The sequence below is a fragment of the Thalassophryne amazonica genome, chromosome 2, assembly GCF_902500255.1.
Source record: "Thalassophryne amazonica chromosome 2, fThaAma1.1, whole genome shotgun sequence".
Lineage (NCBI taxonomy): Eukaryota > Metazoa > Chordata > Actinopteri > Batrachoidiformes > Batrachoididae > Thalassophryne > Thalassophryne amazonica.
This window is the reverse complement of record NC_047104.1, coordinates 102,757,859-102,782,450: the sequence shown is the minus strand read 5'-3', so window position 1 is coordinate 102,782,450 and position 24,592 is coordinate 102,757,859. Positions and strand designations below refer to the sequence as shown.

The 24,592-nt window shown below is 40.9% G+C and overlaps 1 protein-coding gene across 1 annotated transcript in view; it reads left to right on the top strand.

Annotated features, from left to right (window-relative positions):
* The first annotated feature begins 3,030 nt into the window (after positions 1-3,030).
* Positions 3,031-24,592, top strand: part of ampd3a (adenosine monophosphate deaminase 3a) — a 52,017-nt gene continuing 30,455 nt past the window's right edge. Inside the window, exons 1-6 of the mRNA XM_034190866.1 lie at positions 3,031-3,263; positions 3,374-3,554; positions 4,492-4,657; positions 4,754-4,973; positions 10,586-10,715; positions 16,194-16,388. Of these exons, the coding sequence (XP_034046757.1) occupies positions 3,043-3,263; positions 3,374-3,554; positions 4,492-4,657; positions 4,754-4,973; positions 10,586-10,715; positions 16,194-16,388 (1,113 nt within the window). The 5' untranslated portion in view covers positions 3,031-3,042. The remainder of the gene's footprint in view (positions 3,264-3,373; positions 3,555-4,491; positions 4,658-4,753; positions 4,974-10,585; positions 10,716-16,193; positions 16,389-24,592) is intronic.

The window sequence follows — 24,592 nt, the reverse complement described above, 5'->3', positions numbered from 1 at the left end:
GCATGAATTCTCGTCTTCGGCCACTTTGCTGAAGTGAAGTAGCGCTGACCTTGAGAATTAAATGTAAAAATTATTATCATGTATATGTGAACTAACATGTTTTTAACTACTATGCTAACAAACATGTCAAATATTTGTTTGTGGTCATTAGAAGTGGCAGACTTTCAGGATGTGGAAATGGTATCTTCAGTTAGCCTAGCCTGCTAACATAGGATACTCTCCCGGGCGAAAAAAGAGTCACATGGAAAGCACATTAAAATTCAAACAACTGAATCTCACACAACAGAACAGATTGTTTTACACAGGCGTGAGGAAGAAGATGGTCTTACTCCATCTCAAAGTGGAGGAGAGCACAAGAGTGCTGTCATCCAACAGTGCAGTGAAGATTCTGGCCAGTAGATGGCGCTAGCACTGTGTGTATTGTTGTCTTGCTGGAAGGAATCAGTTTAGAGAGGAGAGAACGCGGTTTAGAGAGCTGTGTTTCATTTTGCAAGAAATTTGTGGAGTTTTGACAAAGCCGTTATCGCGTTTCCGTATTTGTTTAAACTCTTGAGAAATTGAGCCACTGGAAATGTACTTAAACATTTAAGGGAAAACTGCAACCATTTATTTAAACTGTGTGTTGTGATTATCAACTCTGCATTAACTTTAAATTGTGAATGACTTCTGAACAGTTGCAAGTTCATATTTACTGTGGACTCAGTAATCAACAGTTTGGTTGGAAATGCTGAATAACTAATAATGATTGAGAAATGCAAAATTGTTTGTACATGATGACACTTGGACAAGCTGCTAACTATGCTGAGGTAAAATGATAAATTCTATTTTCATGTAACATAACTGATAGTGCAAAATAATGGGTTAATTTTCAGTGAAACAATATAAACATTGTGAAAGAAATTGGTCATTGCTTCACTTAGTGTGCTTCTAGTTTTACAGAGTTTGTGCAGGAAATGTGTTCATTAATAATTCACACACACTCATTGTCAGATCAGTGCAGCTGATGAGCTTCTGCTTTGTATTTTTGTGCAGCCATAAGCCAGTCATGTGGCAGTGATGCACACTGGACAGCACTGTGTGCTGTCATCATTAATTTCTAAAGCCATATTTGGACAGGAGTTTTCCCAGAGTTCCAGTGGTTTTTGCACTGTGTGAATGTACCGTTTGAGTCATTTTTTACCCGAGGTCATCAAATGTGGCCATTGGGTATCGCAAAGGCTTTGCATTCATCCATCCATCTGTCCGTCTGTCTTGCTCAGCATAACTCCAGTCCTATTACTGTCAGAGTCTTCAAATTCACAGGGAACATTCTTGGGACACAGACCTTGGACATGTTCAAAGATGGCTAACATTGACCTATTTTAAGAGGTCAAAAGTTTCATTGAATACATGCTCATACAGCTGAGGGTACTTTAGCAATACCCGATGGCCATATTTTGGCCTTGGGAAAAAATGCACAAGCCTGTAATTTCTTTCTTTTTTTCATTCCTGCTTTCTCTCTTTCTTTCTCACAAAGTGAAATTTATTACAGTTGGTGTTACGACACAGTGTGCTTAGTGTGCTTAAATGTTGCATGTCCCTCTGCCATGCAGGTCATGCCTACCCAGTCTATTTGCTTTTGTTTTCTTTGAATGTTGATTACTCAAGCCTAATAAACTGATTTTCACAAAAACTTTTCAAAAGACTTCTTCCTGCCCAGGATTAAAAACCGTTACATTTAAAAAGAGCAGAGCAATGATATCTACCTCCGCCAAGGAGGTTATGTTTTCGGTCGCGTTTGTTTTTGTCTGTCTGTCAGCAGGATAACTCAAAAAGTTTTGAACGGATTTTGATGAAATTTTGTGGAGTGGTTGGAAATGACAAGAGGAACAAGTGATTAAATTTTAGTGGTGATCCGGATCATGATCCGGATCCCGATGCTAACGCGTTAGCATGTCTATGGCATTTTCAATGTTAAAAGTTAGCATTAAGCAGTTGCAGCTGTCATCATGTTCGGGTACATTTGTTTTCAAATTGTAACATTTCTTAAATTTATTTTTGTTGGAATTTTGTGGAGTGGGTGGAAACGACAAGAGGAACAAGTGATTAAATTTTAGTGGTGATCCGGATCACGATCCGGATCCCAATGCTATTGTGTTAGCATGTCTATGGCATTTTCAATGTTAAAAGTTAGCATTAAGCAGTTGCAGCTGTCATCACGTTCGGGTGCATTTGTTTTCAAATTGTAATATTTCTTAAATTTATTTTTGTTTATATATTAATAATCTAATGATTATTATATACAATTTTAGAGAAAGAGACAAAAACAAATAGATCACTGTGCCAAGGAGGGAATCGCTTTAGGGTCAGTGACCCTATGGCCTTGTTTAGAGAAGTGTTTCATAAATGTTAAAAAATTCATATATTTGCAGTTTAGTTGAATAATAAATTGAATTTTGTGTCTTATTTGTTTTTGTCTATAAGCACATGCAATATCAGTATCAGTGCTCAGATGACAGTAGCTTCTGGGAAAAGTGCAAGTTGCAATAAACTGTGATGCCAAGCGCTAAGGATACATACTATCCAGTCACAGCAGATGAAACTTTTTTTTACTACTGAGCAAACATCATTGTTAGACTTTTTTAGGTTCAATGATTCCACGGCGTGTAGATGTTATGGCGTCAGTGACCCCATGGGCTTGGCGGAGGTTTGCACTCTCTGAGAGCTTCTAGTTTAGCAATGATTTTTGGAAGGATTCTTTAATAATAAATTAACCCAATTTTCACAAAAACTGGTGAAAGCTTTGTGTATTATCTTGAATGGAAACCTTGAAATTTTCCTGCTGATCTGTACAAAGGGTGGACCAACAATGCACACTGAGCTTGTGTTGTGTGCTGCACATAGATTTGATGTGAAACCCAAAACCTAACCCGTATTTGGCAGTTTGCATATTTACAAAACAGAACAAACCAGTAAGAGCAAGTCAAGTAGTCCACGCACTTTGGTACTTCATCTTTTTTGTGTTTCTTTCTGCAGTCATTCACTTTTTGCTTTCTTGCAGCTATGCCTCGTCTCTTCCCAAAAGTAACCCTGAGTGAGGAAGATGAGGAGCGACAGCTCAGGGCAGAGAAGGTGTATGCTTCAGCACTTAAGGAGGAAGAGAATAAGGACACCATGTCCATGTTCACAGTTCCGGAGGACTGTCCAATTGGCCTGCAACAAGCCAAAGAACTTGAGCTCCTTAAGGAGCTGGCAGAGCAGCAGTCAGAGGAGAGTGCTAAGAGGTAGGCCTCATTTTTGGTGTGACCTGTCATCAATCAGACCGACCGCCAAATGACACAAAAAATGTGATGATTGGTAAAGTTGCTGAAGGAACATGTTACTAATTTTGCAGGAGGAAAAGTCTCAAGATCATTCGATCCCGGTCGATGTCCCTGCAGTTTTCTGGGACTACAGATTGGGCTCGTTCATTGGCGGATACGCCGTTCATGTCCCCTAGCTCCACATGCTCATCCATGCTTGAAAGCTACCCTGATTACCAGAGAGTTACCATCAGTGGGGATTACTGTGCAGGAGTAAGTATGGAGAAGTGGAAAAGTAATCACTTTGCACACAGTTATGATTGTAATAACAGAAGAAAATCATTAGTGCACATTTGCAGCCAAAGAAACAAATACTTTGACGTATGTACATCTTTAAATCCCAAGTCCACTTGTGCTTATTGAGTAATTAGATAGAATCACGACACGTTCATGATGCATGGACACTCAATAGCACATCGTAGGATCATGAACACACCAAATTTGGAGCTGTGTGGAGGTTTGGTGGACAAATGATTTTTACAGGAGTTCTGGTCTTGAAGCGCTATTTGAAACAAAACATAGACGGATGCTAATCATGTGTAACAACTCATGCTTTAATAAAAAAAAAACTATTGCAAACAATAATCACTTCCTCCTGTCTTAATAGAAAAAGAAAAATGGGCAGTCTGCATCATCGTAAATGGACTGAATTTTGATAGCACTTTTCCATCTGATGCAGATGTTCAAAGTGATTTAAAAACAATACCTCACATTCACTCATTCACGCTCAGACACTAGTGTCATCATACTACCATGTAAGGTGCTACATTACACACTGGGAGCAAGTTGGGGACAAGAGCCTTCCTCAAGGTCACCTTAATGTTTTGACTGTCTCTAGGGGAAATTAACTAAGGATCTGCTGGTCACAAATCTGCCTCTATAACCTCATGGGAACCACCTCTCAAAGACAGCAAGCACAACAACAAATGTCCTCCTAGACAGAGAGTGAACCGTTTTTAACTTACCTCAAAATTACAGAACTGTGTCAAAACAATCCTCATGCAGTGTTAGTTATGTAATTAGCTACTTCTACAAATTCATTAGACACACTCAAAGATCTGCAGCGGTTTAAAATATTGTGCCATGTATTTGTACATGTGCAGAGAGAAGACAACACTGAAGGTTAATTTGTGTTTTATTGTCCTTTCAGATTACAGTAGAGGACTACGAACAGGCAGCCAAAAGCCTTCTTAAAGCTCTACTTCTTCGTGAGAAATACTCCAGACTTGCCTATCACAGATTCTGCAGAACTACGTCACAGTTTCTCCGGAGTGCTGAAAACATGAAATGGAATGAAGAGGATGAGGTTCGACCAGGTTTGAAGGCTATGTGTTTTTTCAGTGTTTGAAAAGGTAAATAAATGTAAAGTGCATTTTAGTAATGGCCCTATGTTCCCATGCTGTGTTCTCCAGATATGTGGCCGTCTCCTATAGGAGGGGAGGATCCATACAGCATGGAAAACATTCCAGGGAATCTAAACTATCTACTGAAGATGCAGGATGGAATAATTTATGTGTTTGACAATGCTGAGGCTCTGACAGAAACACAACCACATGACCTTCCTTACCCAGATTTAGAGACCTTTGCCATAGACCTCAGTCAAGTGCTGGCAATGATTGCAGATGGACCCACGTAAGTTGCCAAAACTAAAACGCCAAGTATTATAATGGTAGATATATTAATACTGCTTCTAACACTCATCCTACCTTATGCAGTACTCACCAACTGACAGGAGTGGTTCTAAATTTAGATCTATACAGACGTGTTTGTGACATCATAGCTGAGACATAAAGTTTTAGATCTTTGCCATAATGTCAGTTAGTAAACTAAATTAAACATGGGTGCACTTAGAGAGTGCATCACCCATGTAAGAACCAATAAGCCTTTTCACACTCTGGGAATCCGCATGCAACCAGGTTGGTTCAAAGGTCAAGAGGTATCAAAAAGTAAACAGACACTCAGCGTCACTCAAACAATTTTGTTTAAAGAATTATTACACACTTCCTGGAAATCCTATAAACTTCATTTCACTTCTCAAATATCACTGTGTTTGTCTGCTATATGATATATTTAACTGAAATTGCTGATCCAAACAACCAGTAATTTATAAAGGAAAATCACGGAACTCATCAGGGGGGCCTAAACTTTTACATACAACTGTATGTTTACAAAGAGACACTCCTTGGGTCGGCAGTGGGTCGAGTCGGGCAAAACCTGAATTTTCAGTTTGGTGCAGCACAAGCTTTAGTTTTTCTTCCTTGGGCACCAATACCACATTTTCACAAAAAATCTTTCAAGGAATCAACACTCCAAGGGAAAATAATCAAAGTCTCTGTCATTCTCGCTGCCGACACAGTCAGTCATGATGCCTCAAGACTTTACACCTCTTGCTGTTTGACCTTGCGCGTCAGACTTGGAAGAGAGTGAGAGTGTGTTTAATCCATCCATTCATCATCATCTGTTCATTTTTATCTGATCATTTTAATGTCAAAATCAAAAAGTCAGCAAATAATGCAGAGGTTTAAAAGAGATCGAACAAGGAATTCTGAGGTTTTCTATTGTTATTCTTGTGATGATTACAAATCAAAACACTACAAACCTACTTTGTTTATATTTGTTTTAACACAAGGTGATGGAATGAGGCCCTATCAAGCACAGCACATGATTTCTTCATTTTGACACAGACTCTCGATATCGCTAATTTCTAGTACTAACAAGAACTTTTGGTATTATCCCTAGCTAATGGTACTATCCATTATTTAATTAAAATTTTAAATATAATGCAATGCTAAAATACCGTCAGCTGTATGAGCATTGTCTTCTTTATAATTTGCAGTTGTGTAATTGGTATCCCAGTGCAAAGTGTGTGTGTGTGTGTGTGTATATATATATATATATATATATATATATATATATATATATATATATATATATATATATATATATATATATATATATATATAAAACCCCTGGCAAAAATTATGGAATCACCGGCCTCGGAGGATGTTCATTCAGTTGTTTAATTTTGTAGAAAAAAAAGCAGATCACAGACATGACACAAAACTAAAGTCATTTCAAATGGCAACTTTCTGGCTTTAAGAAACACTATAAGAATCAAGAAAAAAAATTGTGGCAGTCAGTAACGGTTACTTTTTAGACCAAGCAGAGGGAAAAAAAAATATGGACTCACTCAATTCTGAGGAATAAATTATGGAATCACCCTGTAAATTTTCATCCTCAAAACTAACACCTGCATCAAATCAGATCTGCTCGTTAGTCTGCATCTAAAAAGGAGTGATCACACCTTGGAGAGCTGTTGCACCAAGTGGACTGACATGAATCATGGCTCCAACAAGAGATGTCAATTGAAACAAAGGAGAGGATGATCAAACTCTTAAAAGAGGGTAAATCATCACGCAATGTTGCAAAAGATGTTGGTTGTTCACAGTCAGCTGTGTCTAAACTCTGGACCAAATACAAACAACATGGGAAGGTTGTTAAAGGCAAACATACTGGTAGACCAAGGAAGACATCAAAGAGTCAAGACAGAAAACTTAAAGCAATATGTCTCAAAAATCGAAAATGCACAACAAAACAAATGAGGAACAAATGGGAGGAAACTGGAGTCAACATCTGTGACCGAACTGTAAGAAACCGCTTAAAGGAAATGGGATTTACATATAGAAAAGCCAAATGAAAGCCATCATTAACACCTAAACAGAAAAAAACAAGGTTACAATGGGCTAAGGAAAAGCAATCGTGGACTGTGGATGACTGGATGAAAGTCATATTCAGTGATGAATCTCGAATCTTCACTGGACAAGGTGATGATGCTGGGACGTTTGTTTGGTGCTGTTCCAATGAGATTTATAAAAATGATTGCCTGAAGAGAACATATAAATTTCCACAGTCATTGATGATATGGGGTTGCATGTCAGGTAAAGGCACTGTCATTACATCATCAATAAATGCACAAGTTTACGTTGATATTTTGGACATTTTTCTTATCCCATCAATTGAAAGGATGTTTGGGGATGATGAAATCATTTTTTAAGATCATAATGCATCTTGCCATCGAGCGAAAACTGTGAAAACAGTCCTTGCAAAAAGACACATAGGGTCAATGTCATGGCGTGCAAATAGTCCGGATCTTAATCCAATTGAAACTCTTTGGTGGAAGTTGAAGAAAATGGTCCATGACAAGGCTCCAGCCTGCAAAGCTGATCTGGCAACAGCAATCAGAGAAAGTTGGAGCCAGATTGATGAAGAGTACTGTTTGTCACTCATTAAGTCCATGCCTCAGAGACTGCAAGCTGTTATAAAAGCCAGAGGTGGTGCAACAAAATACTAGTGATGTGTTGGAGCGTTCTTTTGTTTTTCATAATTCCATAATTTTTTCCTCAGAATTGAGTGATTCCATATTTTTTTTCCCTCTGCTTGGTCCAAAAAAGTAACTTACTGACTGCCACAATTTTTTTTTCCTGATTTCTTATAGTGTTTCTTAAAGCCAGAAAGTTGCCATTTGAAATGACTTTAGTTTTGTGTCATGTCTGTGATCTGCTTTTTTCTACAAAATTAAACAACAGAATGAACATCCTCCGAGGCCGGTGATTCCATAATTTTTGCCAGGGTTTAAGACTGTATTGTCTTACTTACAATTTGTACATGTTCAATAAAGCCCCCTCTATCCCTATCAATCAACCAGTCATAAACATATTTATGTTTATGAGCTTTTCACAAGAGCGGAAGTTAGTTTTGAGTTAGCAGAAATTAGCGTGCACACTCACATCCACAAAATGTCTTGTAAATTCTTCCAGAGGTGTTGTCAGGTTAAAAAACAGAATTTTCAGTTTTAGAAGTGTTTATTTTTCCGCTACCTTTTACATAGTATATGACAAAGAGGCTATATTACACACAAACGGAATGGTTTGCAGCTAGCCTGTGATGTCACCATGCTAACATCCACCAAATGTCTTCTAAATCACTTCAGAGGTGTTATTAGGTTCCAAAGGCAGTATTTTCAGTTTTAGAAGTGTTTATTTCTCACTAGCTTTTACAGAATATATGAGAAACATGTTATATAAACACATAAATGAAGCGTTTTTAGAGAGACTCACCACTGATGTCACGGTGCTGCTCTACTCTGATTGGCTGTCACCTCCGCCACTCTAAAACAAAATGGAACAGATTGAAACAGAATGTGACTTTTTAACCTCTTAAAACACCTCTTAAAATAGGTCTTTGTTAGCCATCTTTGAACTTGTCCAAGGTCTGTGTCCCAAAAATGTTCCCTGTGAATTTAAAGACTTTGGCAGTAATAGGACTGGACTTAAGCTGAGCATAGACAGATGGACACAAAGTCTTTGCAATACCCAGTGGTGGGCACAGATAACCAAAAAAATTAACTTCGATAACAGATAATCAGATAACTGAAAAGTTATGTTTGATAAAGTTAAAATGACAAACCACCCAAAAATGTATTGGAAGTTACAGATAACTGATAAATTCCAGTATTGTCTCCGGTACACTTGCAACTACTAACAAGCTGATTTTGAGTTTAACACCACGATCAATTCTGAAAGCATCAAAGGCGACCACAGACCCAAACAATGAGTCAGCACTTCTGTCTTTGAGTGTTCTGCCCCCTGCTGGAAGCTCCAGTTTACTACATGGCTTCCAGCACAAAGGCAGCTGAGAGGAGCCACAAAGCTTCTGTCAGGCGGAGGTCTTGGAAAATAAAGCAATGCTGACTTATGGTTTGGTGTAAATAAAATGAATACTGATAGAATAACTCCATTAATGTCAATTCTGTCATTTGTGCAAAGTTAAGATATAATATATAACATATAGCTTAACCTCCAACACACTTTTAACATACTCTTCCTTTAAAATGACCCCAACACAATTTCTCTTCCTGTCCTCACCATGGTACAACAACTTGAACCCACCGCCGATGCTCCTTCTCTTACTTCCCTTCCACTTGGTCTCTTGCACACACAATATGTCTACCTTTCTCCTCTCCATCATATCAGCCAGCTCTCCCCCTTTACCAGTCATACTACCAACATTCAAAGTCCCCACTGTCATTTCCACCCTTCTAGTTTTCCTCTCCTCCCGCTGTTTGTGGAAACGTTCTCCTCCTCTTCTTCGTTGTCTTTGTCCAGCAGTAGCTCAATTTCCACCGGCACCCTGTTGGGCAACAGCACCGGTGGCGGACGTTGTTAACCCGGGCCATGACCGATCCGGTATGGAAATTCGATTCTTAGTCTTCATAGTTTGGTTGGCTTGTTTTACGCCTGATGCCCTTCCTGACGCAACCCTCCTCATTAATCCGGGCTTGGGACCGGCACTCAGAATGTACTGTTTGCACACCCCATGTGGCTGAGTTTTTGTTTACCACGTTAACGGTCTAAAAATTATCAGACAAAAATTTATCGGAAGATAATTAGTCTGATAATGGTTTTCAAAGTTATCTGAAACGATAATCCGATAATGAAAACATTATCTTCGATAATTATCGGTTATTGGATTATCGGAACTGTGCCCACCACTGGCAATACCTGATGGCCATATTTGATGGCCTCTGGTTAAAAACCCATTCTGTTGTCTATTTCATCCCTTGTTTGCCCACACAGCGGGCATCATGTTTCTCCAGCATGGTTGCTAGCTAAATTTGTTTACTGATGTTAATGGGTAAACAGGCACCAGTCGGCAGAGCGCACCGACACACATACACTGTTTTCAGTGTTCAGCAGGTCGGAAACTACATGTAAATTAAATAAATTAACCATGGAAGTTCACTACATGTAAGTAAAACACCTGGCATCCTCTTACCATCCAGTAGGTGGCAGACATATCTATGAGATATATGGGCAAACCAAAATTGCCTTTTTGATTGAACTAGTATGTTAATTTTAACCATCATCTAAAAACTTCGTGCTCCTTTTGCACTCTTTTTAATATGATGAGTTTCAAGATTGTGCGTAGCCTGCACAAGCTAGCTCCACCCACTCATCATTTTTGCTGAACAAGCCCAACACTGATACCACCGCAAGGACCTTGACGTTTAGCCAATTTTGTGTTAAACTATCTAAAAATAAAATAAAGTCAAATAAATTAAATAATTAAGCAATTGTGTGCACGGTTGAACAGAAATAACCTCCACCCTCCTGTTAGTTGGAGGAGGTAATAATGCCAGACAAGTTTCATTTGCAGAAAACTTCAGGTGCCACTTTAATTTTCAGGAAGACCTATTGTCACAGACGGCTAAACTTCCTGTGGTCAAAGTTCCACCTCCATGAGATGCTCAATGAGATTGCTGAACTGAAGGAACTGAAAAGTGTTCCTCACAGAGATTTCTACAACGTCAGGAAGGTAAGTCTCTCTGCAGATGTTTGCATCGAGTAGAGTCGACCTGTCAGGGTCTGCATGGCCTTCTGTGCTAAACTCTATATTGTCAGAAGGAGAAAGTGCAGTTTTATCACTAAATATTTTCATTTGTGTCACATGTACTTCACAAAAAGTATTCCAACAATTTACTGAATTATTTATTATTGCTTAATAGGCAGCATAGTGGTCAAATGGTCAGTGCATTGGTTTCCAAAATAGAAAGTTCCTGATTCAAGACCACCCATGCCAATTCTGCATGTAATGTGGTGTTGGGCCAGGATGGGGATCCAGAGTAAAACTTATGCCAAATCAACATGCATATCCATGTCAGATCTGTCGTGGCAACACTCAGTATAAAGGGACAAGCTGAAAGAACTTGTGTATTGGCATTTATTTTTAGAAATGAAATGATTTAATTGATATCCTCCCTCTTCCAGATCAACTTATATAGACAAGAGTTTTATATAGACAGCTAGTTTTATCTCATCAGATTTCCACCTGCTGTCTCCAAGTGAAAAATACTCTTGTTCATTGTCATATTTTTTTAACCAGTCAGATTTTGAGTGTTATACTGGCCATGTTCTTTGACATTCTGCGGCCTGCCAGCTGCTTTGCAGCTGCTGATCGAAAGGCCAGTTAGATAAAACCTAGGCGAATACTGGAACATATGAATCAGGTTGTATTCAATTTGTTTATTTGACAGAAAAAGGATTCCTTAGAAATGAGAAGAACACTGACATAAACAGACATGTAGACAACATGTAAACAAAAATAAAATTACATGTAAACATGTAAACAACAAAAATAAAGAACAATAATCATACACATGAATCACGTAGAACAAATAACCCAGGTAAACCATGTAAATATGTAAATTATGGAATGTTCTTATGTCTCTCTATAAAGTCATGAATGTCCTCTTCAATGGTGTCTCACAACTTCAGTATGATAGTGAAGTTGTAGAATTTTCCCTGCTTGGGAGGCTAAAACTCTCTCACCTTGATTAGACATCATGGTTGAATGAAATGATCTGGATCCTGTATCAGGATCCTGCACTTGTCACCAGGGTAACACAAAATGGGGGTGTGTCATTGGTGGGGTTGAGAAATGGGGGGCTTCTGATTGGATAAAAAGTGGGGCGAAACAAAGCCTGGTATTTTCAATGTCTTTTTTTTTGTATTGCCTTGTTTTAAGATTTGTATTGCCCTTATTTTATTGCCACCATTTTCAGGGGGGTGAAATTGATAGGACAAGTGTATCAATCAATCAATCAATTTTTTTTTATATAGCGCCAAATCACAACAAACAGTTGCCCCAAGGCACTGTGTTGGTATATGGCATTAGAGAGCATAAAGATATCCTTAAACCTAGTTACAGCGCTTTCTGAAAGACTTCTAGTGTAATGAAACTTATTCCCCACTGCTGGGTAGTCCATCAGAGTAAATGTAAATGTTATTAAGAAATGATCAGACAGAAGGGAGTTTTCAGGGAATACTGTTACGTCTTCTATTTCCATACCATAAGTCAGAACAAGATCTAAGATATGATTAAAGTGGTGGGTGGACTCATTTACATTTTGAGCAAAGCCAATAGAGTCTAATAATAGATTAAATGCAGTTGAGGCTGTCATTCTCAGCATCTGTGTGGATGTTAAAATCGCCCACTATAATTATCTTATCTGAGCTAAGCACTAAGTCAGACAAAAGGTCTGAAAATTCACAGAGAAACTCACAGTAACGACCAGGTGGACGATAGATAATAACAAATAAAACTGGTTTTTGGGACTTCCAATTTGGATGGACAAGACTAAGAGTCAAGCTTTCAAATGAATTAAAGCTCTGTCTGGGTTTTTGATTAATTAATAAGCTGGAATGGAAGATTGCTGCTAATCCTCCGCCTCGGCCCGTGCTACGAGCATTCTGACAGTTAGTGTGACTCGGGGGTGTTGACTCATTTAAACTAACATATTCATCCTGCTGTAACCAGGTTTCTGTAAGGCAGAATAAATCAATATGTTGATCAATTATTATATCATTTACCAACAGGGACTTAGAAGAGAGAGACCTAATGTTTAATAGACCACATTTAACTGTTTTAGTCTGTGGTGCAGTTGAAGGTGCTATATTATTTTTTCTTTTTGAATTTTTATGCTTAAATAGATTTTTGATGGTTATTGGTGGTCTGGGAGCAGACACCGTCTCTACTGGGATGGGGTAATGAGGGGATGGCAGGGGGAGAGAAGCTGCAGAGAGGTGTGTAAGACTACAACTCTGCTTCCTGGTCCCAACCCTGGATAGTCATGGTTTGGAGGATTTAAGAAAATTGGCCAGATTTCTAGAAATGAGAGCTGCTCCATCCAAAGTGGGATGGATGCCGTCTCTCCTAACAAGACCAGGTTTTCCCCAGAAGCTTTGCCAATTATCTATGAAGCCCACCTCATTTTTTGGACACCACTCAGACAGCCAGCAATTCAAGGAGAACATGCGGCTAAACATGTCACTCCCGGTCTGATTGGGGAGGGGCCCAGAGAAAACTACAGAGTCCGACATTGTTTTTGCAAAGTTACACACCGATTCAATGTTAATTTTAGTGACCTCCAATTGGCGTAACCGGGTGTCATTACTGCCGACGTGAATTACAATCTTACCAAATTTACGCTTAGCCTTAGCCAGCAGTTTCAAATTTCCTTCAATGTCGCCTGCTCTGGCCCCCGGAAGACAATTGACTATGGTTGCTGGTGTCGCTAACTTCACATTTCTCACAACAGAGTCACCAATAACCAGAGTTTGATCCTCGGCGGGTGTGTCGTCGAGTGGGGAAAAACGGTTAGAAATGTGAACGGGTTGGCGGTGTACACGGGGCTTCTGTTTAGAACTACGCTTCCTCCTCACAGTCACCCAGTCGGCCTGCTTTCCCGGCTGCTCGGGATCTGCCAGAGGGGAACTAACGGCGGCTAAGCTACCTTGGTCCGCACCGACTACAGGGGCCTGGCTAGCTGTAGAATTTTCCACGGTGTGGAGCCGAGTCTTCAATTCGCCCAGCCTGGCCTCCAAAGCTACGAATAAGCTACACTTATTACAAGTACCGTTACTGCTAAAGGAGGCCGAGGAATAACTAAACATTTCATACCCAGAGCAGAAAAGTGTGGGAGAGACAGGAGAAGCCGACATGCTAAATCGGCTAAGAGCTAGTAGCTGCGCTAAGCTAGCGGATTCCTAAAAACACGCAAAGTGAATAATGTGTAAATAATTTAGAGTGTATGATATATCAGCCCTATTTTTCTTGTATCTGATGAGAGCTGGTTTATGAGTATAGGGCAGATTTTTGTTGTACTATGTGATAAAACAAAATTTGTCCTCTTCATTTAGCCCATCCTAATTACAGTTAGACATGATCCAACCACTAGGAGCAGTGGACACCTTCACAACCTTCACTGGTATCACAACCATTTTTCCTTGGTTCGTGGCAGTGCTACACAATGCATCGAATTTTCATCATAATATACACACCACAAAAGGCTGCCTAAAGCATGATAAATAAGAAAAATAATTATGAGCGATGATGCAAGATAAGTTCCCAGAAGTTCCATGCTCAGTGTTTCTATGGTGAGTAGATTGGGAAGCAGGTAGAAAGAGTTCAACATTTGTGTTTTTCTGTGAAACGTTTGTACGGTGCATCCAGAAAGTATTCACAGCACTGCACTTTTTCCACATTTTGTTATGTTACAGCATTATTCCAAAATGGAGTGAATTCATTTTTTTTTAACCTCAAAATTGTCCTCATAACACCCCATAATAACAACATGAATAAAGTTATTTCAAAATTTGTGCAAATTTATAAGAAAAATACAACTAAGAAATCACATGTATGTAACATAACTATTCACACCCTTTGTTCACTAATTTGTTGATGCATCTTTGGCAGAAATTACTGCCTCAAGTCTTTCTGAATATGATGCCACAAGCTTGGTGCACCTATGTTTGGGCAGTTTTGCCCATTCCTCTTTGCGGCACCTCAAGTTCCATCAGGTTAGATCGAGAACGTCGGTGCACAGTCATTTTCAGATCTGTCCAGAGATGTTCAATCAGATTCAGGTCTGAGCTCTGGCTGGGCCACTCAAGGACATTCACAAAGTTGTCCTGAAGCCACACCCTTCAGGTGCCTCTTGGCAAATTCCAGGCGGGCTGCCATGTGCCTTTTACTAAGGAGTGGCTTTTGTCTGGCCACTCTACCATACAGGCCTGTTTGGTGGATTGCTGCAGAGATGGTTGTCCTTCTGAAAGGTTCTCCTCTCTACACAGAGGAATGCTGGAACTCCAGCATTCAGGTTCTTGGTCACCTCTCTTGCTAAGGCCCTTCTTCCCCGTTTAGACAGGCGACCAGCTCTAGGAAGAGACCCGGTGGATCCGAACGTCATCCATTTAGGGATGATGGAGGCCACTGTGCTCACTGGGACCTAAATAAATGTTTCTGTACCATTCCCCAGATTTGTACCTCAAGGCAATCCTGTCTCGAAGGTCTATGCTTGGTTTGTGCTCTGACATGCACTGTCAACTGTGGGACCTTATATGTAGACAGGTGTGTGCCTTTCCAAATCATGTCCAATCAACTGAATTTACCCCATGTGGTCTCCAATTAAGCTGTAGAAACATCTCAAGGATGATCAGTGGAAACAGGATGCACTTGTGCTCAATTCTGAACTTCATGGCAAAGGTGGTGTATACTTGTGCACATGTGATTTCTTGTTTTGTTTTTTTTTTAATTTAAAAAAAAAATTGGAAAAAAAACTTTTTTCACATTGTCATTATGGGGTACTGTGTGTAGAATTTTGAGGGAAATAAAGAATTTTTTTCATTTTGGAATAAGGCTGTAAAACAGGGGTGGCCAAGTTTGGTCCTCGAGAGCCACATTCCTGACACTCTTAGTTGTCTCCCTGCTCCAACACACCTGAATCCAATGAAAGGCTCATTAAAGGTCTGCTAACGAGTCTTTCATTGGATTCAGGTGTGTTGAAGCAGGGAGACAACTAAGAGTGTCAGGAATGTGGCTCTCGAGGACCGAACTTGGCCACCCCTGCTGTAAAATAACAAAATGTGGAAAAAGTGTAGTGCTGTGAATATTTCTGGATTCATAAAAGCATAAAATTGCACCCTCAACCTGTGGCACCCCAACAGTTAAAAAGTTGAAAAATATGTTTACTAAATGTCAGAACTACAGCTGCAGTTAGGAGAGTCTGTATCTCGGTAAAGCCTTTGTAATACATAAGTCTTTACGACATCTGAAGCACACTTAAGTGCTACATCCTCCCGTCATATGTTTGACACCGTTTCATATCATACTGAGTTGAATTGTGAGAGGATTGTTCTGAAGGCCTAGGTTTAAAATGCACAGCCTGCCATTGGAGTGATGGCAGGATGCTCAAACTCACCCTGCACATAAGTACATATCTGTTATTTCTCACAGGTGGACACACATATTCATGCAGCTGCCTGCATGTCTCAGAAGCACCTGCTCACCTTCATGAAGAAAACATATAAGAATGACAAAGAGCGCCTGGTGCTGGAAAATGCTGGACAAAGGATGAGTCTCAAGCAGGTTTTCCACAGCCTCAACATGAATCCCCATGACCTCACTGTGGACTCACTGGATGTACATGCTGTAAGGAAAAAAAAAAATCAATCAATCAATCAATCAATCAATCAATAAAATCAGATTTTTCTTTCTTTCTTTTGTAGCAAGGTGGAATCAAGACTAAGGACCCCTTCACACATAGTGCAAATTTGGTTGATTTATGCATGAAGTAAGAATCGTATGCAAAACGTGTAAAATCGTAGCTGCCTCCAACGCCTCGTACACCTGTTGCTACAAGTATTTGCGCACACCAGCAGCTGAAAGACAGTGTGCGCTGTGCGAACCCATCGAACCCTCTCACAGCAGATGCCGGCCACATTCCAGGTGACACGGACGCACATCTAACGCTGCTTGTGTGGCACTTAGAAAATATCTGGCTATTTGTACTATCATCACGAAAGCATTCTGCAGACAATCACTGTTGAGGTGGATGTGAAATTTGTATAAATGCACCACAAGTGTGGCTTTGGTCTGTGTACTGAACTGACAGGGGGCGTGGCCGCCGACAGAGGTGGCTGTGGAGATCTGTTGCTCTGGACATCCCAGCTGGACAACACATACTGTGTTTTGATGGACATGGACTAACAACTGCCCAGTGTGATGCGTGAGAGAGATCTGATTGTCACGTTACCGACGTGAGCTCTGTTCCACATGATGCAGTGTCAGTCTTGCGGCGCGCCGTCCATGTCGGACAGGACACGTGCACGGGCCAGCTGGACACGTGCCAGCAGATTTGGACATGATGAGACAAGCAAACTGCTTCTCATTCATACCATTTCATCATCATCATCAATTTCATCAATTTTATTTATATAGCGCCAAATCACAACAAACAGTTGCCCCAAGGCGCTTTATATTGTAAGGCAAGGCCATACAATAATTACGTAAAACCCCAACGGTCAAAACGACCCCCTGTGAGCAAGCACTTGGCGACAGTGGGAAGGAAAAACTCCCTTTTAACAGGAAGAAACCTCCAGCAGAACCAGGCTCAGGGAGGGGCAGTCTTCTGCTGGGACTGGTTGGGGCTGAGGGAGAGAACCAAGAAAAAGACATGCTGTGGAGGGGAGCAGAGATCAATCACTAATGATTAAATGCAGAGTGGTGCATACAGAGCAAAAAGAGAAAGAAACACTCAGTGCATCATGGGAACCCCCCAGCAGTCTAAGTCTATAGCAGCATAACTAAGGGATGGTTCAGGGTCACCTGATCCAGCTCTAACTATAAGCTTTAGCAAAAAGGAAAGTTTTAAGCCTAATCTTAAAAGTAGAGAGGGTGTCTGTCTCCCTGATCCGAATTGGGAGCTGGTTCCACAGGAGAGGAGCCTGAAAGCTGAAGGCTCTGCCTCCCATTCTACTCTTACAAACCCTAGGAACTACAAGTAAGCCTGCAGTCTGAGAGTGAAGCGCTCTATTGGGGTGATATGGTACTATGAGGTCCCTAAGATAAGATGGGACCTGATTATTCAAAACCTTATAAGTAAGAAGAAGAATTTTAAATTCTATTCTAGAATTAACAGGAAGCCAATGAAGAGAGGCCAATATGGGTGAGATATGCTCTCTCCTTCTAGTCCCCGTTAGTACTCTAGCTGCAGCATTTTGAATTAACTGAAGGCTTTTCAGGGAACTTTTAGGACAACCTGATAATAATGAATTACAATAGTCCAGCCTAGAGGAAATAAATGCATGAATTAGTTTTTCAGCATCACTCTGAGACAAGACCTTTCTAATTTTAGAGATATTGCGTAAATGCAAAAAAGCAGTCCTACATATTTGCTTAATATGCGCATTGAAGGACATATCCTGATCAAAAATGACTTCAAGATTTCTCAAGATTTCTCACCATGTTTCTAAGATTTGTGGGGTCAAGTACAATAACTTCAGTTTTATCTGAGTTTAAAAGCAGGAAATTAGAGGTCATCCATGTCTTTATGTCTGTAAGACAATCCTGCAGTTTAGCTAATTGGTGTGTGTCCTCTGGCTTCATGGATAGATAAAGCTGGGTATCATCTGCGTAACAATGAAAATTTAAGCAATACCGTCTAATAATACTGCCTAAGGGAAGCATGTATAAAGTGAATAAAATTGGTCCTAGCACAGAACCTTGTGGAACTCCATAATTAACCTTAGTCTGTGAAGAAGATTCCCCATTTACATTAACAAATTGTAATCTATTAGATAAATATGATTCAAACCACCGCAGCGCAGTGCCTTTAATACCTATGGCATGCTCTAATCTCTGTAATAAAATTTTATGGTCAACAGTATCAAAAGCAGCACTGAGGTCTAACAGAACAAGCACAGAGATGAGTCCACTGTCTGAGGCCATAAGAAGATCATTTGTAACCTTCACTAATGCTGTTTCTGTACTATGATGAATTCTAAAACCTGACTGAAACTCTCAAATAGACCATTCCTCTGCAGATGATCAGTTAGCTGTTTTACAACTACCCTTTCAAGAATTTTTGAGAGAAAAGGAAGGTTGGAGATTGGCCTATAATTAGCTAAGATAGCTGGGTCAAGTGATGGCTTTTTAAGTAATGGTTTAATTACTGCCACCTTAAAAGCCTGTGGTACATAGCCAACTAATAAAGATAGATTGATCATATTTAAGATCGAAGCATTAAATAATGGTAGGGCTTCCTTGAGCAGCCTGGTAGGAATGGGGTCTAATAGACATGTTGATGGTTTGGATGAAGTAACTAATGAAAATAACTCAGACAGAACAATCTGAGAGAAAGAGTCTAACCAAATACCGGCATCACTGAAAGCAGCCAAAGATAACGATACGTCTTTGGGATGGTTATGAGTAATTTTTTCTCTAATAGTTAAAATTCTATTAGCAAAGAAAGTCATGAAGTCATTACTAGTTAAAGTTAAAGGAATACTCAGCTCTTTGTCAGCCTGGCTACAGTGCTGAAAAGAAACCTGGGGTTGTTCTTATTTTCTTCAATTAGTGATGAGTAGTAAGATGTCCTAGCTTTACGAGACGCCATTTCCTCTCCAACTTACGGGTTATCTGCTTTAAGCTGCGGGTTTGTGAGTTATACCACGGAGTCAGGCACTTCTGATTTAAAGCTCTCTTTTTCAGAGGAGCTACAGCATCCAAAGTTGTCTTCAATGAGGATGTAAAACTATTGATGAGATACTCTATCTCACTTACAGAGTTTAGGTAGCTACTCTGCACTGTGTTGGTATATGGCATTAGAGAACATAAAGAAGGAATCATATCCTTAAACCTAGTTACAGCGCTTTCTGAAAGACTTCTAGTGTAATGAAACTTATTCCCCACTGCTGGGTAGTCCATCAGAGTAAATGTAAATGTTATTAAGAAATGATCAGACAGAAGGGAGTTTTCAGGGAATACTGTTAAGTCTTCAATTTCCATACCATAAGTCAGAACAAGATCTAAGATATGATTAAAGTGGTGTGTGGACTCATTTACATTTTGAGCAAAGCCAATTGAGTCTAATAATAGATTAAATGCAGTGTTGAGGCTGTCATTCTCAGCATCTGAGTGGATGTTAAAATCGCCCACTATAATTATCTTATCTGAGCTAAGCACTAAGTCAGACAAAAGGTCTGAAAATTCACAGAGAAACTCACAGTAACGACCAGGAGGACGATAGATAACAACAAATAAAACTGGTTTTTGGGACTTCCAATTTGGATGAACAAGACTAAGAGTCAAGCTTTCAAATGAATTAAAGCTCTGTCTGGGTTTTTGATTAATTAATAAGCTGGAATGGAAGATTGCTGCTAATCCTCCGCCTCGGCCCGTGCTACGAGCGTTCTGGCAGTTAGTGTGACTCGGGGGTGTTGACTCATTTAAACTAACATATTCATCCTGCTGTAACCAGGTTTCTGTAAGGCAGAATAAATCAATATGTTGATCAATTATTATATCATTTACTAACAGGGACTTAGAAGAGAGAGACCTAATGTTTAATAGACCACATTTAACTGTTTTAGTCTGTGGTGCAGTTGAAGGTGCTATATTATTTTTTCTTTTTGAATTTTTATGCTTAAATAGATTTTTGCTGGTTATTGGTGGTCTGGGAGCAGGCACCGTCTCTACGGGAATGGGGTAATGAGGGGATGGCAGGGGGAGAGAAGCTGCAGAGAGGTGTGTAAGACTACAACTCTGCTTCCTGGTCCCAACCCTGGATAGTCACGGTTTGGAGGATTTAAGAAAATTGGCCAGATTTCTAGAAATGAGAGCTGCTCCATCCAAAGTGGGATGGATGCCGTCTCTCCTAACAAGACCAGGTTTTCCCCAGAAGCTTTGCCAATTATCTATGAAGCCCACCTCATTTTTTGGACACCACTCAGACAGCCAGCAATTCAAGGAGAACATGCGGCTAAACATGTCACTCCCGGTCCGATTGGCGAGGGGCCCAGAGAAAACTACAGAGTCCGACATTGTTTTTGCAAAGTTAAACACCGATTCATTGTTAATTTTAGTGACCTCCGATTGGCGTAACCGGGTGTCATTACTGCCAACGTGAATTACAATCTTACCAAATTTACGCTTAGCCTTAGCCAGCAGTTTCAAATTTCCTTCAGTGTCGCCTGCTCTGGCCCCCGGAAGACAACTGACTATGGTTGCTGGTGTCGCTAACTTCACATTTCTCAAAACAGAGTCGCCAATAACCAGAGTTTGATCCTCGGTGGGTGTGTCATCGAGTGGGGAAAAACGGTTAGAGATGTGAACGGGTTGGCGGTGTACACGGGGCTTCTGTTTAGGACTACGCTTCCTCCTCACAGTCACCCAGTTGGCCTGCTTTCCCGGCTGCTTGGGATCTGCCAGAGGGAAACTAACGGCGGCTAAGCTACCTTGGTCCGCACCGACTACAGGGGCCTGGCTAGCTGTAGAATTTTCCACGGTGCGGATCCGAGTCTCCAATTCGCCCAGCCTGGCCTGCAAAGCTACAAATAAGCTACACTTATTACAAGTACCATTACTGCTAAAGGAGGCCGAGGAATAACTAAACATTTCACACCCAGAGCAGAAAAGTGCGGGAGAGACAGGAGAAGCCGCCATGCTAAACCGGCTAAGAGCTAGTAGCTGCGCTAAGCTAGCGGATTCCTAAAAACACACAAAGTGAATAATGTGTAAATAATTTAGAGGTGATTCAGCAGAGGGAGTGCTTTAGTTAAGGCACGTGAAGATTACACTGTGAAGCAAATCGTTATCTAGGTAACTAGATCAATCTAACTTCGCAGATTAAACAGCTAACAGATGCAGCAAAACACCGTTGTGCTCCGGAACAGGAAGTGATACAATACCGCAGTGAGAGCCAACCACCAGTAGAGGCAAGCAAGAGAATTTCATGACTGTATGTCTGTGACCATGGGTCATCTACAGAGAAACAGATGGATCATATTTGTATTGCCCGCTTGATAAGAGGGATTCATCATAATGCACTGTTTTTATATGGTGTGTGGTTTTATTTTTTTTAAATACGTCCATGTCCTTCCTGATATCAGGCTGTTTCCTGCACTTTTCACAGGCCAGTGGTGGTAGCTCAGTGGTAACATTTCTGACTGGCAATCAGAGCTTTTGGAAATCCTGTGGGTGACATGTATTTTTTATTTTTCATAGTTTTCAGCAGCTGCGCAATGTGGTTACACATCGCACTGCTGCTTGCAATGTGTTCCCACGTGCAGGAACTGTTGCACCGGCATCGTGCACGCCTGCCCCTCGGCCAGATGTTTCGCGGTGCGCTCATATGAGCTGTTCCGACTGGAGTTGCCCTGAGTTGTACATATTCGCAGTATGTGTGAAGAGGCCCTAAAATATGTTCCTATTTTCTTGGCTAGTGTAGATTCCCCTGTGCTGGCGGTACATAACCTTATAACCTAAAAGGTCAGGAGACTGAATATTGGAAACACAATTGGCCGCCATTGAGACTGTTTACTGATCCTTCTATGATGTCTGTGCACTCAAAGATGTAAATGGAATTTTTTTCATATACCACATGATATAGCCAAGCTTAGGGCCCCTTCACACATAGTATGAATGTGGCTGAATTGTGCACGAAGCAGGAATTGTATGCAATTCATTTAAAATTGGAGCTGCCTCCAATACCTTGTACAGCTGTCACTACAACTATTTGCACACACCAGTGGCTGAAAGAGAGAATGTGCCATGTGAGAGCCCATTCAATCCATCTCGTGGCAGGTGTTGGCCAAATTCCAGGTGACACACACTAACTTCCAACACCGCTCGCTTGGCACATAGAAAATGTGCTAGCTTGACACTTAAAAAAATTTGCGCTGTTACCATGAAAAAAGTGAGCAGACTGAGCAGACCTTTGAGCTGGCTGTGAAATTTGTCTAAGTGCCCATGAGTGTGGCGCTGCAAAACAGCAACACACATGTGAGGTGCCACAGTGTCGGCTCCCTCCGCAACACATGTGCTGTGCGTGTGAATCGCACGTGTTGCGCTCCTCCCCAAACGTAAACATGTGGCATGCCGGGGGGAGGGGAGAGCACACTTGCATGAACCGCTGACATGACACAGAAACAGAGTGACACGTTAGTGTATGCACTGGACAGACGGGGAGTATCTGCCGACAGCAGGAGCTGTTGAGATCTCTGGTTCTGGATGTCCCAGCTGGGGAACACATACCTTGTTTTGAAGGACATGCCCTAACAACTGTCCATTGTGACGTGTGTGTGCGCTGCTTGCTGTCCTCACGTTTTGCCATGATTCGCCCTGATACCTACTTATTTGTGCTATGTGTGAAGGGGCCCTTAGGATTGTAAGCGGGTATGGAAAATGAGTATTGATTTGACTTTTATAATGCAACTCCAGCTGTACAAGAACAATGGGACAGTCTGGTTGGGTATAAGCATTATATATAACTGTGTGCACCACTATGCAACACGCTAACATATTGGTCAACTTAACCCATCTGTTTTAGCCTGATATAGCCTACTAAATTTTAATCACACATGATCTTTCCAAAACCCATTGTCAATATGAAAAATTTAGAATAAATGGTAGTGCACACAGATAGTGCACTTGCTCCCCAAACAGAACACCCATGGGCTAAGGCCAGCCATGTCCCATTCTACTTGCACAGCTGTAGTTGTGTTAGAAACTCCAAAATCAACATGTGGATCCGAAACCTGTGGTGATGATTACAAGCAAAATGGAAGAACCCCAATGAATCCTCACTGAATTATTTTCCAGGTTGTTTTTTTTTATTTTATTTTATTTTAACAGAATTAGTCTCACAGCCACAGTTGCTTAGGGCCTCTTCACACATAGTATGAATAAGTACAAATCAGGGCAAATCACAGCGAAACAGCTTGCATGAACGAATCACAAAAACACCGAGCTGACGTCCAGAGGGACACGTATTTGGGCAGGTGTGAATGATCCGGTTTTGTGCACGAGCATGCACAAAACTGTCGCAGTGGGAACACAGTGCAAGCAGCTGGAACATGTGTAACCACATTGCACAGCTGCTGTGGAAAAAAAAATGTCACCCACGGGATTCGAACTGCTTGCAATTTACAAAAGCTCTGATTGCCAGCCAGAAACTTTACCACTGCGCTACGATCACTGTCCTATAAAAGGTGCAGAAAATGCCTGAAATGTATTTAAATAAAAATAAAACCACACACCATAAAAAAAATGCAGCATTTTATTGAATCCCTCTTATCGAGCGGACAGTACAAGTATGAACCGTCTGTTCCTCTTGTAGATGACCCATGGTCACAGACGTACAGTCATGACATGACATGAATGAAGCAGATCATGCACTCTTATCATGTCCACATCTCCTGGCCTGGCGTGTTCATATGGGAAGCCAGCCCTGCGCAGGAGTCCGGCACGACACCTGTTCCACAGGACAGACACTGCATTAATGTGGAACAGAGCACGTGGGTGACTTGACATTCAGATCGCCCGCTGCGTGTTATGATCTGACGGTCCGTTTCACCTGGGGCAGCCTGTCAATGTGCGAGCCATGCGCTCGCTCACTGCAGCCCATCACAACACTGATATATGTTTTTATGTATGTCCATGTGAGGACAGCAAGCAGACACATACGCATCATAGTGGACAGTTGTAAGTTCATGTCTGTCCAAACACGGTACCTGTTCCCCAGCTGGGACATCCAGAACCAGAGATCTCAACAGCAGCTGGTGTCGGTGGACACGCCCCCTGTCAGTTCAGTGCACACACCAACGTGCCACTCTGTTTCTGTGTTATGTGATCAT